Source organism: Molossus molossus, unplaced genomic scaffold (assembly GCF_014108415.1).
Source record: "Molossus molossus isolate mMolMol1 unplaced genomic scaffold, mMolMol1.p scaffold_m16_p_7, whole genome shotgun sequence".
Taxonomy (NCBI): domain Eukaryota; kingdom Metazoa; phylum Chordata; class Mammalia; order Chiroptera; family Molossidae; genus Molossus; species Molossus molossus.
In genome coordinates, this window is record NW_023425401.1 from 112269784 (window position 1) to 112282708 (window position 12925).

Below are 12925 nucleotides of genomic sequence, written 5' to 3' on the forward strand. Positions count from 1 at the left end.
TGAACATGGGGTTTGCTGGCTGCTACAGGCTGAATGTCTGTGTCCCCCCAAAGTCCTATGTTGAAGCCTAACCCCCAGTGAGGTGATGTCTGACGGTGAGGACTCAGGGGTTCGGTCCTGAGGGGGAGCCTCGTGACAGAATCAGTGCCCTGTGAGAGGGACCCAGAGACCCCCCAACCCTCCACCACGGGAGGCCAGACTCAGGAGGTGCCCTGGCCGGACCCTGGCTCTGCCGGCACCCCGACCCCGGATGTCCAGCCTCCGGAGCTGGGAGACAGACGTCTGTGGTCTTTTTGCAGCAGCCGAACCAAGCGAGCCCCTGGCTGTCTGCGGCTTCATTCCACCGCCTGTGTTATGAAGTACACGGGGCAGGAAAGTTTCCAGAGGGTAAACGCTGGACGGTAACGGACACCTGCAGCCCACCTCACACCGAGTCTGGGGAAATGAACTGTCCGGCGGAAACCCCCCCGGCCCAGAGGGCTGGTGACGTGTGTCCCGGCTTTTCACGCACCGAGCAGGAGGGAGCCTCAGCCTGAGACCCAGACAGCGGGGCCGAGGGCCGGGAGGCGGCGGCAGGGAGGAGGGCTGGGGTCCGAACACCTCTTAATAAACCTCAGCAATTACGCAGCCACAGCACACACGGCCCCCAGGAGGACGTGCGGGGAGGACCGGACGGGACGGGACGGGGGCAGGTCCACCCTGCTGAGCGGCCAGCTGGTGCGTCCTCCCCGCTGGACTCCTGCGCCGGCCCCCGGCCTTCTCCGGGGCCAGGTCTGCGACCTCCCCTGCTCCCGGGGCTTTTACTCACAAGCAGCCCCGAGAAACTTGTTTGCGCAGACGATGCTGAGCCGACTGGGGGAGGGGCGCGCGGCCTGTCCGTCGGAGGGTCAGGAGAGCCGCGCACACTGTAGGTGCTGGTCCACATCCTGCCCTGAGCACGGAGGACCGGGCAGAACCTCCCCGACCGGGGCAGAGCAGGGGGCCCGGGGTTCACACCAGCCGCTCACCCCGCCCAGCAGAGGCGTCTGGCGTCTGGCGTCTGGCTCACAGCCCGCCCCTCACGGCCACGGTCGCTGAGGTTACGGCTGCACAGCTGCGTGTGGGGCAGGGGCCGGCGGCTGGGGCGGCCTTACCAGGACCATGTGGCCGGTGGAGATGTCCATGTTGGGCAGCGCCGGCTCCTCGGACCAGGACGAGGTGCTGCTCCGTGCAGAAGGGCTCGGCATCGGCCCGTCGCTGAACTGTGAGGACACGCTGTTGACGCGGGACACGTGCGGGGCCTCCGGGCGGTCAGACGTGCGCACGGCCATGCGCTGGCGGCACAGTTCCTGCGGACACGGGAGACACGGGGTCAGTGCCCACCGGGGCCGCAGCCGGCACCTCCTCACCACCTGTCCTCAGAGCCATGGCTCGGGCGGGACATTCACCCTGTGACCTGACACCCCCCCCCCCACACCCCACAGACACACCCCGCCAACATACACACACCCCACAGACACATACAGACCAGGAGAAGGGGTCCCGGCCTGACTCTGTGGTCACACCCGAATACCCTCACAACTGTGCGTCCTGCAGACCGAGTTCAGGGCCTCCTTTCTCGTTAGAACACGGGCCGTGGGGTGGGGTTGGGGTTTTACACTGTGCACCGAAACACGGAGACGGGCACCACAGTCGAGTGTTCTGGGAACAAACCCTCTTTTTGATTCTTCCCTTTTCCCCTAAACAACAAACTGAGAACAGCCCGCACCAGAGTGATGGGAGCATGTGAGGGGAGGAAAGTCCATGGCTGACGGAAAGGTTTGCTTTTCCGATTCGAGGACCAGAAACATTTCCAGGTTTAAGGAGAAACCTCAGGGTGATGGCCTGATGAAGCGTCAGGTGACATGCTGAGGCCGGGAGGGCGTGGCAGGGAGGACGTGTCAGAGGAGCACGTGGTGGGGAGAACATGGCCCCGCACAGCACCAGCCTACAGTGCGCAGAGCCGAGGGCCACCTGCACCGACGGTCCCCTCGAGGTTTAGCTGATGCTGCCCAGCTCGTGTCCATAACAACAGCTCTCCGCAGTGTTCGAACAGCCGGTACGAATCCCGTTGGCCCAGGGAACACATCACAGCAACAAGGCCGTTCAAATAAAACTGCCGAGGAAAAGGTGACATGGGAACCGAAGCTCGAGAGGAGGGGGACACGGGAGAGGGAAGCGTCTGAGAGCCGCCCAGGGACGGCCACACCCTGCTGGGGGACCTGCGGGAGGTCTGTCAGCCAGCAGGGTGGCGGCTGAGGACCACGGACAGACCACGGACAGACGGTTTCCTCTCCCAGCTCCCACTTCCCTGGTGTTAAAGACCTCATGACGCCAGCTGATGCCACACAGAAAACATTCGACCGCTCGGTTCTCCTGGGACTCCTGGTGTGACCCCGAGCGTCCTTCTCCAGGGCCCGGTGGCCAGCCCTGCTCCTCTGGTGCTTCTAGCAGGAGCCTGTCTGGGGCCACCTCCTGTACTGACCCTCAGTGGGGGTCACCGGAGGTGTCCAGGGACACAGGTCGAATGGGTGACCTCAGCAGAGTGTCTCAGACAAAAGGGAAAACAGAGAAGAAGAAAGCACCCCTGTATCCCTCCCGCCTCCCAGCCCACCGCCCGCAGGGCTCGGGGCTCACAGATGGTCCGTCCACAAGGAGTCTGCACACAAGTTCACCCCAGGTGTCTTAGGACCTTAAAGACAAAGCAGGTCCAGACACCGTGGGTCCTTCTCATGAGGTGAGTGACCCCAGTCACCGCGCACGTTTCGCATCCATCTCCCCTTCACGACACGGACTGCGGCCCGGTGTTGGAAAAGGCACCCCAAAACACGTTTCTGCAGCTTCATACCGTTGGCCTAGGCGAAAACCATGGCCGCCCGGGGTGGACACACCCTGCTCGGGCCGAGGGCTCAGACCTGCGCCCCAGGCCTGGGGAGATCGCGGAGACGCCAGAGGCTCAGTGGTCACCTGAAACCCCCGGCGGTCCTGTCAGGGATGCAAGACAAGGGGGCGCGAGCTCCTGTCTCCCTGTGACCCCGGGGGCGCCCGGGCCTGTGCGCGGACCGTCCACGGAACGTGGCCAACTCGAGGTGAGCCGCGGGAAGATGGAGGGAGTCCGTGTGGGAAGGGCTCGGCCACAAAGTCCACAAAACCTCCCAGGCCTCCCGCAGGCGGCAGCTTCAGCCCCGGGACCCCACTCCCACCCGACGCCTCACAGAGAAGCTGGACGCGTCCGATGGACGGACGGAACCAGGTGCGCCGAGCTTCTCGGGATCCGCCCGCGAGGGTGTCTGGGCATCTGCGACGGGGACCAGACGGGAGTCTGTCCTCAGACACGCACCACGAGGCCCTCGCCCCGTGTCTGGATAGACCCCTGGGCCTGGGACACACGTGCTTCTCGGGGACCGAGCTGAGAGCCGTCAGCACCTAACCCGGGTCTTCCGCTGGCTCTCAGGGAGCTCGGCGCCCACCCGCAGCCCCGGACACGCAGCCCGTCTGGGCTCCTGGCTGTGAGCTTGGGCAAACCTCCCGCCCTCTCTGTGCAGCAGGTTCCTCGTCGGTGAAACGGTGACACCGGTCCTGACGGCACAGTTCTTGGGAGGGCCGGACACTGTGGTCTGCACCCTGGACGGCCGGATACTGTGGTCGGCACCCTGTGCGCCCGCTGCTGCTCGGCTGGGGCTCGGGGCCGAGTTCCCCGGGGCCACGGAGAGCAAGGTGCTGCCAGGTGACTTAGGGCGCCCACAGGCCGGGCTCTGAGCGCACCTGGGCGGGAACACACGGCGGCCCTGCTCCCTCTGCCGTCCCTGTGAGCCGGCTCCCCGGGCCTCGCGTCCTCCCCTGGGGCGGGGGATGGACAACGCCCGCCCGGCTCAGGTGCGGCCCGAGCATCACACAGACTCTGGGCCCAGTGGGGCCCACTCCCCGTGCTGGCTTCACAGTGATGGGCTGGAGGCGGCTGTGCCCAGGCCGGGCTGGAGCGGCGGCCCCACCTGGGGTGGCCCAGGACGAGAGGACAGAACTCGGATCCCGTGACATCGGAAGCCCCGCTGTGCGGAATGGCGTCGGTGATGGGACGTGGAACTTCCGTGTGTCTTTCCACCCGGCTCATTCTGTCAGCCGCAGACAGAGGCCCTCCACGCGGTTGTGCGGCCGCCGTGCCGGGGACCTGCCACGCTCCCTCATTGGGAAACTTCTCCTTCCCTTCCCCGGACCGTCAGGGCACCTCCGGGTCCCCAGGGGCGCAGGCAGGAGGCAGACAGCCGCACCCCGCGCTCTGCAGACATCTCCCCGTGGCGTCGCTCTGCAGCCTCCCGGCCGGTCCTCGGGCAGCTCTGGTTTGTGGGCTGGTAGCAGGAGGCCCGTGTTTTGCTCGCTCCCTGTACTGTTACTTGAAAGTTACGGCATCGAAGGGAAAGCCAACTTGTCTTCCAGACCGAGGGCACATGCAGGGCAGGACCGACGGTCGGCTGGTGCAGGAGACGGACGCACTGTGGGCTGAGATCCTGGGTTTAGTTCCGTGAAGACATTTCGTTCTGCCTTGTGCACCTCTGATCTCTGGCCGCAGACCGGAGGGAGCTTGTGCGACGGGCCCGCGCCCCGAGACGGGCCGCCGTCATTTCAAAGGGCCAACGCAGCCCCCAGGTGACCGTGCAGGCCGACCCCGCCCACCCCGCCGACCCCGAGCCACCAATGAGCGAGCGGCGGGCGCTCACTGAAGGTGGAAGTAAAGGTCACTACTCGGCCCGTCACCTGGGGGCTGACGGCGAGGAGACGACATGTCCCGCTTCCCGCACCCGGCGTCCGTCATCTGACGGACGTGAGGGCCCAGTGCTGCGCCGCTCGGGACAGGAAGCACACGGGGACATGCAGGGTCATTGCCAAGGCTTGGGGCCTGGGCATGAATCCTGTCGGGCGAGCAAAGGGACAGGGCGCCGGTCCCCGCGGGAGAGCGTCCCGCTGGTGGAAACTGCAGAGTAAGCTGCAGGCCAGAAACGCGGAGACGGGCCGACTGCGTCCAGATTTTCCCGGTTACCATCCTGGCCGCGGGAAGGGTGGAAACACCAGGGTCCTGGGTTCCGGTGCCGGAGACCCGAGAAGGAAACCGCAGGCCCAACTACGGCGCCATCGGACAAGGTGAGCTCAGCGCCCTGACGGCACCGCCCGCCAACAACTGACGCTTCCTCGGCCTCGAACCCTCACCACGGCCTGTCCGGCACGGGGGTGTCTCTGGCCGCTGTGCCCCACCCGCCGGACAGGGGGGTGCAGGGCCTTCCAGACCCTCTGTCTTGTGTGTGGGGTCCAGACGCACGGCGTGAAGTCGGGGCCACATGGGAGCTGAGGCAGGTCCGCGGAGATGAGATGGTGCCGAGCCTGCAGCACGGGGACCTCGAGGTCACACAGACGATGACGACATTCGTGGTACCACGCGTAGGACCCGACGCCGAGAGGGAGTCATTATGAAGCAAGAAGTGGGGATTCGGCCAAGTGACTCCGGTGACAGAGCCACATGGGGGGCCCCAGCCAGCCTGAGCCCTCCGGTGCCTGTGCCGGGCCGTCCTCGGTGCCCCGCGGACCAGACCGCCCCGGGCTGAGGGGTCCGGGCCTGGCCGAGCTGCCCTGGTCCCGAATCACTGCCACCAGCAGGCCGACCGGGTTCGTTTCCTTCTCCCGCCCAAGGCCGCTCCCCAGGGGAAGGAACAGGCCAGCGTGTGTGGATTAGAACACCTCCCCCAGGGCCAAGGGCAGAGCACCGATCTCCGGCCCACGGGGCTGCGTCCACCGCGGCCCTTCTGACGAGGCGGCCCCTCCCTGCACCCACTCTGTCCCTTTCAGGTGCTCGGAAGGTCAGGGTGGACACACGCACCCCAGACCAGGCGCCCGCCGGGAAGGACACGGGCCCCTGGAGCAGCCTCAGCGGCGGGACCCCTCCCGGAGGCAAGTGCTTGGAGCAGCAGCGTCTCCAGAAATGGAAACCCACCGTCCGTGGGGGAGGAAACCAGACAGACCCAGGCCCCCGCTGCCACCCCGCGCCGTGGCTTTGACTCAGTTTCGTGGTCTGTGGAGTGGGAACCGTGTACCTCGACAGCATGGAGGTGGGGTGTTGGGAGAGGGGGTGCGTGGGAAGAGCTGGGCACAGGGATGGGCACTGTGAGCCGGTCCTGGTGCCGGACCGAGGCCTCTGGTGTCTCCTTGTCTGCAGACGGGAGCGACCTGGAGAAGTGGGGACCCCAGGTGAGGTCCCGCCCTGCACACAGGCTCCGAGGCCCGGCTGATGCTCCTGGATCACCGACCTGCCCCCCAGCAGGGGGTGGGGTTTGTAAGAGGAGAGAGCAGCCTGTTCTCACAGCCCCTGGATTAAATGTCAGTCACAGAAGAATCCAGCACACGGAGCTTGTGCCTCATCATCTAAAAATATCCAATTGGCACATTGTTTGTCCAGAAAGGGGAGCCAGGAGGGCCGGCTCCAGGCACATACTCCCCACCAGCAAGCACACACACCCAGCTCTGCCCCACGTCTGCCTCGGGCGTGTGCAGGCCCAGCACGCATAGGCTCCTGCCGCAGCACGCGACCATGTGGGTGCTGCCCCCCGCCGGGCACGGCTCGTACCACCCCCTGCACCAGGCGGCTCCCCGCCGAGCACAGGGTTTGCTTAGGCCCAGACAGCTCACATCTTCAGGGCGAGGCCTTCGGGCCTGGGGATTCAGCCTGAGAAAACGGTCACCCCCCTCGCTGGGTCCCACAGCTGTCACTTCCCACGACACACCTGCCTCTCGGCGGCACCCAGAGCTGGGCCCCGGCCTCCCTCGTGGAACCCGAGTCCCCCATTCTTCTTGGGAAGGCGTCTTGCAGAATGCATTGAATAGGACTCTGGGGGCAGAAATCCATCCACACAAATAATGCAAATGTCTCCCTTCTCCAACCTCCGTCGGCGGGGAACGGTGCGGAGCGGGGCTCCCTCAGAGAAAAGACCAGCCCCCGTTCTGCCGGAGAAAGACCCGGGCCACAAAGGCTTCAGAAACCCTCCGCACCTTTCAAGGAACAATCGGAACGGAGCGGCGACCGCCCGGGTGTGCACACAAAGGGGGGGCCGGGCTGTTTGGGGACCGTAATTAGTGGTCACAGGGCCACACTGAGGACATGCACAAAGACCCGGAGAAAGAGAAATGGTTCATTAGGTGCCGGGAGGGGCGAAGGCCAATTACTGGGTAGACGGGAGGAGACGGGAGGCCCTGAAGAGGTCCGGCCTCTCTGGGGAGGGACCCCTCTCCAGCGGGCACCTCGGAAGCGAGCAAGCCAGCAGAGACCTGGCGCCCACGCTCCGGCAGCCCCGAGGACAGTGTGGCGCGGCTGCGGCACTGGAGAGCGTTGCCACAGGCGCTCGACTCTCAGAGGTAAACACCAGCAGAGCAGGTCTGAGAAGGCGTCAGGCCGACACAGAGGTGGTGCTGCTTTTTCGTGCAAGAGCAGGCGGTGTTTGTTTATTACTTTTTATTTTGCTCGTGTGTATTTTCTAAATGGAGCATGTATTGCTTTTGTGAAAAGAACCATCGATGCCGGGTATGTTTAAAATGGGTAAAAGTCTGCACTGAGCATGACTGAAACGGAGTGAGGTGTTTAGCAGGTAGGCTGGGGGAAAGGTGCCCGAGGTCGGCGTCTGGGGCTCGCCCCGCCTTGTCTGCGGGCTGATTTCCTCGTGAAGGCAGAGTCGAGAAGGAGCCGCTCACATTCTGGGCCTGCGCGGTGGCCGTGAGCAGAGCGGAACGCCCAGCGCGGTCTGGGGGAGCGATTCCACACGCACACCCGCACCGTGAAGTCTGTCTGGTTGGCACCGTCACGGGAGAGGCGAGGCCGAGCCGAGAGGCCCCTCCTGGTCTGGGCCCCGTGGGCATCCTCACCTGAGGCTGGGGGGCGGGCCATGGCCATCCCTGCTCAGGAAATGGGGATCCTCTGTCCTCTGCCCACAGAGCCGAAGCCACACCTGATCCATGGATGACCCTGTGCCTCACACGGGCCAGAGCAGCCCCTGTCCCTGGACGGGGGCTCTGGTCACAGCCCATCTCCTCTGAGCGTCCAGTCACTGCTGCTTCTCCCCCAACGGGCTTCGCAGTGGTGCCCAGGTGACGCCTGAATCTGACTGCAGGACAGCAGCACACACGGACACGCACACATGGACATGCACGCACACACACATGAACGCACATGGACACACATGCACAGACACACATGCACAGACATGCACACACGCAAATGCACACGGACACACACACAGAGACACATGCATGGACATGCACACAGAGACATGCATGCACAGACACACACATGAATGCACAAGAACACGTGCACATGAACACACACAGACACATGCACACGGACATGGATGCACACGGACAGGCACGCACACACAGAGAGACATGCACACACAGGTACACACAGGGACATGCACACACAGGGATATGTACACACATGGACACGCACACACAGATACGTTCACAGATACATACAAACACGCACATGGACATGCACACGCATCCACGTGGAGAAACATTTCCCAGAGTGACTCCTGAGCTGGTGGAAGACGTGTCCAGGACGGTCCCTCATTCTGACCTTTCCTGGAGGCCTGTGTGTGCCTCACCCCCCCCCGACACCCCAATAACCACCTTGGCTCCTGCCCCGGCGCCTCTGCACTCCCACCGTGGATCACGCAGCTGCTTTACGTCAGGTGCCGCGTCCACAACATTCAAAACCTCACTGACCGGCTCCGTGATCAACACTGTTTACCAGCAGTGGTGAGTCATTTTCCCGTTTGCAAGATGTTTTCTCAAAATAAAACGTAACGATATAGACATACGTTAGCTGAAGACGTGCACACAGTTTCCCACTCTTCTGCACCGAGAGCCCGCGGGGTGGGGAGAAGCTGCCTCCCTGCCCTGGCTGCACCGGCGTCCGTCCTGCGGGAGCCCCTCACCCGCCGGCTCTGCTGGTCCGGGCTGCGCCGTCCTGGCTGCGTCCACCTTGGCTGCGCCTCACCACCCGAACCTGGGACAGAGGTCATTTTCGTTTGTTCTCCATCTTCTTAGCGGCTCACTACGGTGCAGGTCAGCGGCAGCCCCGGGTGCCCCCACGCTGGGCAGCGACCACCAGGCCCCTGGCAGGCAGGACGTGCTGCTGGGGGAGCCGGAACCCGGTCCTGCTACCAAAGACTTGGCTTCCTCCTCCAACAGGTGAGGGCTGCTCCCCGCCACTTGGAACCCCCAAGGCGACAGTCTGAAGCGTCGTCATCCCACGCGGGTCTACGGAGCAGAAGCCTGGCACAGTCTCGCCCAATCTGCGGCTGGCATCTGACTCAAGCTGGGCCCGGAAGGAGCATTATTTAGCTCAGCCGCACCCAAAATGCACCCGATGGGCCTCAGCGGAACCCCAGGGACCCACTGGGGACCAAGGACACTCACTCTCTCCGTTCCCGCTGCTCCCCAAGAGCGTGGGGATGAAACTGGACGGAGCTGCTGACAGGAAGGAGCCGCAGCATCTCGATGACCCTCTAACCCACGGTCAACACGGGTCCCTGAGGACCAGGTGCCCGTGGAGGCCGGGTCTGGACGCACAGGGCTGGCTGGTCTGCAGCCCTGGGGAATTCCGGGTGTTCCCTGCAGGTGCCCCCGACTCTGAGACCCAAGTTCCGGGGCTCCTGTGGCTGCTGACTCAACCCCAAAATGAAGCCCCAGAGTTCCCACAAAGGCAGCGACGCTTTCGAAGTTCGGGGATCCGCTCGGTGTCCCCAGCCAGTGCTGCGCCCACGGCAAGCCTTCCTGCCCCGTGTCCCAGCTGCTGAGTCCTCGTCCCTCCTCAGAGGGGCCACGCCCGGCCCGGACCGTGACGAGCAGTTGTTTCTACAAGAACCTCCGTTCGCCTCTGCCTTCCTCACTGACGCGTCCTGTGGTCAACGTCCACAGCGCCCAGGTTCACCTCAGCCTCGGGGCGCCGGAGGCTATGGGCGTGGGAGGCGGATCCCAGAAGGCCCCCCTGCTGGGTGCCGTAACCCGATCTGGTCTTGCAGGGAACTGGGGCGGGGGGGGGCAGGGACAATCCAGGTCCGCCTGGGCCAGGGCTGATGAACAAGTGACTCCACACACGAAGGTGCTGAAGTGGCCCCAGGCTGGACAGGTAGGACAAGGCAGGACGAGGGCCCTGGGGTTTAGAGCTACAGGCCGCCCTGGCTGGCGGGGCACCGTGGAGGGTGTGAGGTCTGCTGGCTGGCGGACGGGGCGCCCAGTACCCAGGTGCGGACACCACGCAGCGTGGGAGGGTCCAGGCCGCCGGGGCCCAGCCAGCAGCGCGGCAGGTGCCCTCAGCTCTCCACCCGGCAGCCGGCGAGTCAAAGCCGGGGGCAGGGCTGGAGTGGGGGTGGCGGAGGTCTGGGCACGCTGGGCGGGGAGGTCCCCAAGCAGCTGCCTCTGTGTTTCCAGAAACTGCCCATCATTTTGGGGTCCAATTATCCCATCGGAAGTGGATCTGAACGGCGACTGAGGCCTGGAGGGTCTGGGGGCCTCGGGAGCCCGGCCGGGGGGACGCAAGCCAGTCCCTCCTCGTCTCTGTCTCTCTGCCGTGAGGCCCTGCAAGGCCGGTCAGTTTCTACCACCCGTCACCCACCACGGAGAAGGACTCGCGCTGAGCGTGGACGGGACTGCCCTGCGTTCTGGGAGCGAGGGCTGTGGCAGGTGGGCTCTGGGGCTGGGAGGGTGGGGTGAGGAGAGGGCCCCGAGGGACCAGAAGGTGGGACACCGCTCACCGGCTGGTGGGGGGCCACAGGACGGCTCCGCTTTGCTGCCTCGCGGAGAATCCGTCTCCTGAAGCTTGGGGGTGGGGTGGGGGGTGCAGGGTCCAGGGTCAGAAGAGAAACAGTTTGAAAGGAACCAACAGAGGTGCTCCCTGGTTCCCCTCCGATTTCGCATCCACACTGACCTGCCCCTGAATTCCCAGTACATTCGTATCCTCGCCCGATATACTTATTGATTGTAGACAGAGAGGAAGAGGGGGAGAGAGGGAAACATCGATTTCCTCCCGTCTGTGCCCCAGTGGGGGGTAGAACCTGAAACTAGGTGTGTGCCCGGACCGGCGGTCGAATCCACACCTTTCGGTGTTCGTGACACGATGACGTTCCAGCCAACAGTCCCCGGCCAGGACTGACCTCCCAGGATTCTCCTTCTCCGAGAATGTGCGGACCAAAGCGGGGGAGGGGAGAGGCGGCCGGAGAGGTTCAGGTTGTTACTGTGAGTTCGCGTCATGAACCTCTGGATTCCCTCCCACACAGGGCCTCCCGCTCCTGGGGGAGTCTGTGCTCCAGGGTCGGCGCAAGGTGTGATCCCCGGTCTGTTCGCTGCCGGCTGTGCGTCCACCTCTCTGTCTTACAGAAAACCAAAGTGACGAAATGCTTCCCTGTAGAGCACATCCGACCCTTTTACATATTATGGGATTTTTTTGTTGGTTGGTTAATCCTCACCCAAGGATATTTTTCTCATTGATTTTTGGAGAGAGGGAGAGGGAGGGCGGGGAGGGAGAAACATCGATGTGAGAGACACATCCACTGGTTGCCTCCTGCACCCGCCCCAACCAGGGCGGGGGATTGATTGAACCTGCAACCCAGGTACGTGCCCTTGGCCAGGAATCGAACCCGAGACCCTTTGGTGTGTGGGCTGACGCTCCAACCACTGAGCCACACCCGCCAGAGCTCAGGAGAGGATTTTCATCCGGCTACGTATTGATACTGACGACCTGTGTGCATGTTAACACTCCTAGAACTTACCCCATAAACTGTTCTCATTGATTTGCGATTAGACATGAAGTCAATCCGAGTGTGACCCTGGGTTTGGAGCCCACAGGCCTCAGACACCACTCAAAACCGAGCATTTCAGAGTAGGCAGCCTGGCTGGGTAATAGGATGGTTGTGAACCTCCCTTTTCCCAGTGACCAGCCTCACAGATGCACCCAGACTCCTCATTCTGCTGGTTGCATTACTGTCTACACTCAAAATCCTTGCGAGAATACTCTTCACACCCGACACCGTCCCAGGGAGAGGATTTGTCTGAATATCTTGCGTTTCTCATAGAGAAGACCAGCTAGGCGACCCTCCTCACCGATGGAGTTCTCCCAAAGCGGAGGCCCGGAGGCAGAGTTCGGTATTTTAGCATCAAAGTCTAAGAACTGTTAATTAGTGGGGAAGAGAAACCTTACCAGGTAGCATTTCTAATGTCACAAAAACGTCGCGACTGTTACGTTCCTGAAGGAGTGACGGTGATGCTCACAAGCCCAGGTGGGCGCAGACGGACCCACAACAGAAACAGCTCAGGCTAGCTCCCGGACTTGGGTGAAAACCCTCCGACCTGGGCTCAGTTTCCCCCGATGCTCCCGTCCTCCCCGGCGTGACCTCGGCTCCAAGACTGCTCTGTGCTTGGCGACACGCATGCTCCTGGCTCCACGCTCTCCTGCCTGACGCCCCCACCTCCGGTTCTTTCTCTTCCTCAGGGCCCTGCTCACCTCCTCCGAGAAGCCCTCCTGGACCACCTCGGGCCCCCTGTGGACCATCACAGGGCTGCTTGTCTCTATCACACACTTATCACAGTGTGAAGTCTCATGTAAAATAAAGTTCTTTCTGTCATTGGAAGAAATAAGCCTTCTGGACAGAGACTTGCTGGGCCGGTGCTGAGTTCGGCCACCAGGCTTCCCGAGGCTCTCCAAGGGGGACCCACACTCCACACAGGCCGACACAGGTACCGGCCCAGCAAGCACCGCGCTGGGGCCCCACACGTGCGCGTCCTCGGGCAGGACTCCACACCCAGAGCCGCGGCCCCGGGGTGGGAAGGGGGCAGCAGGTTTCGGGGCCCAGGGTCGCGGAGAACTCCACACCGA

The 12925-nt window shown here is 63.5% G+C and overlaps 1 protein-coding gene across 1 annotated transcript in view; it reads right to left on the minus strand.

Moving 5' to 3' along the window:
• Positions 1-12925, minus strand: part of PTPRN2 (protein tyrosine phosphatase receptor type N2) — a 385447-nt gene that overhangs the window by 55064 nt on the left and 317458 nt on the right. The window contains exon 14 of the mRNA XM_036246374.1: positions 1134-1328. Coding sequence (XP_036102267.1) covers positions 1134-1328 — 195 coding nt within the window. The remainder of the gene's footprint in view (positions 1-1133; positions 1329-12925) is intronic.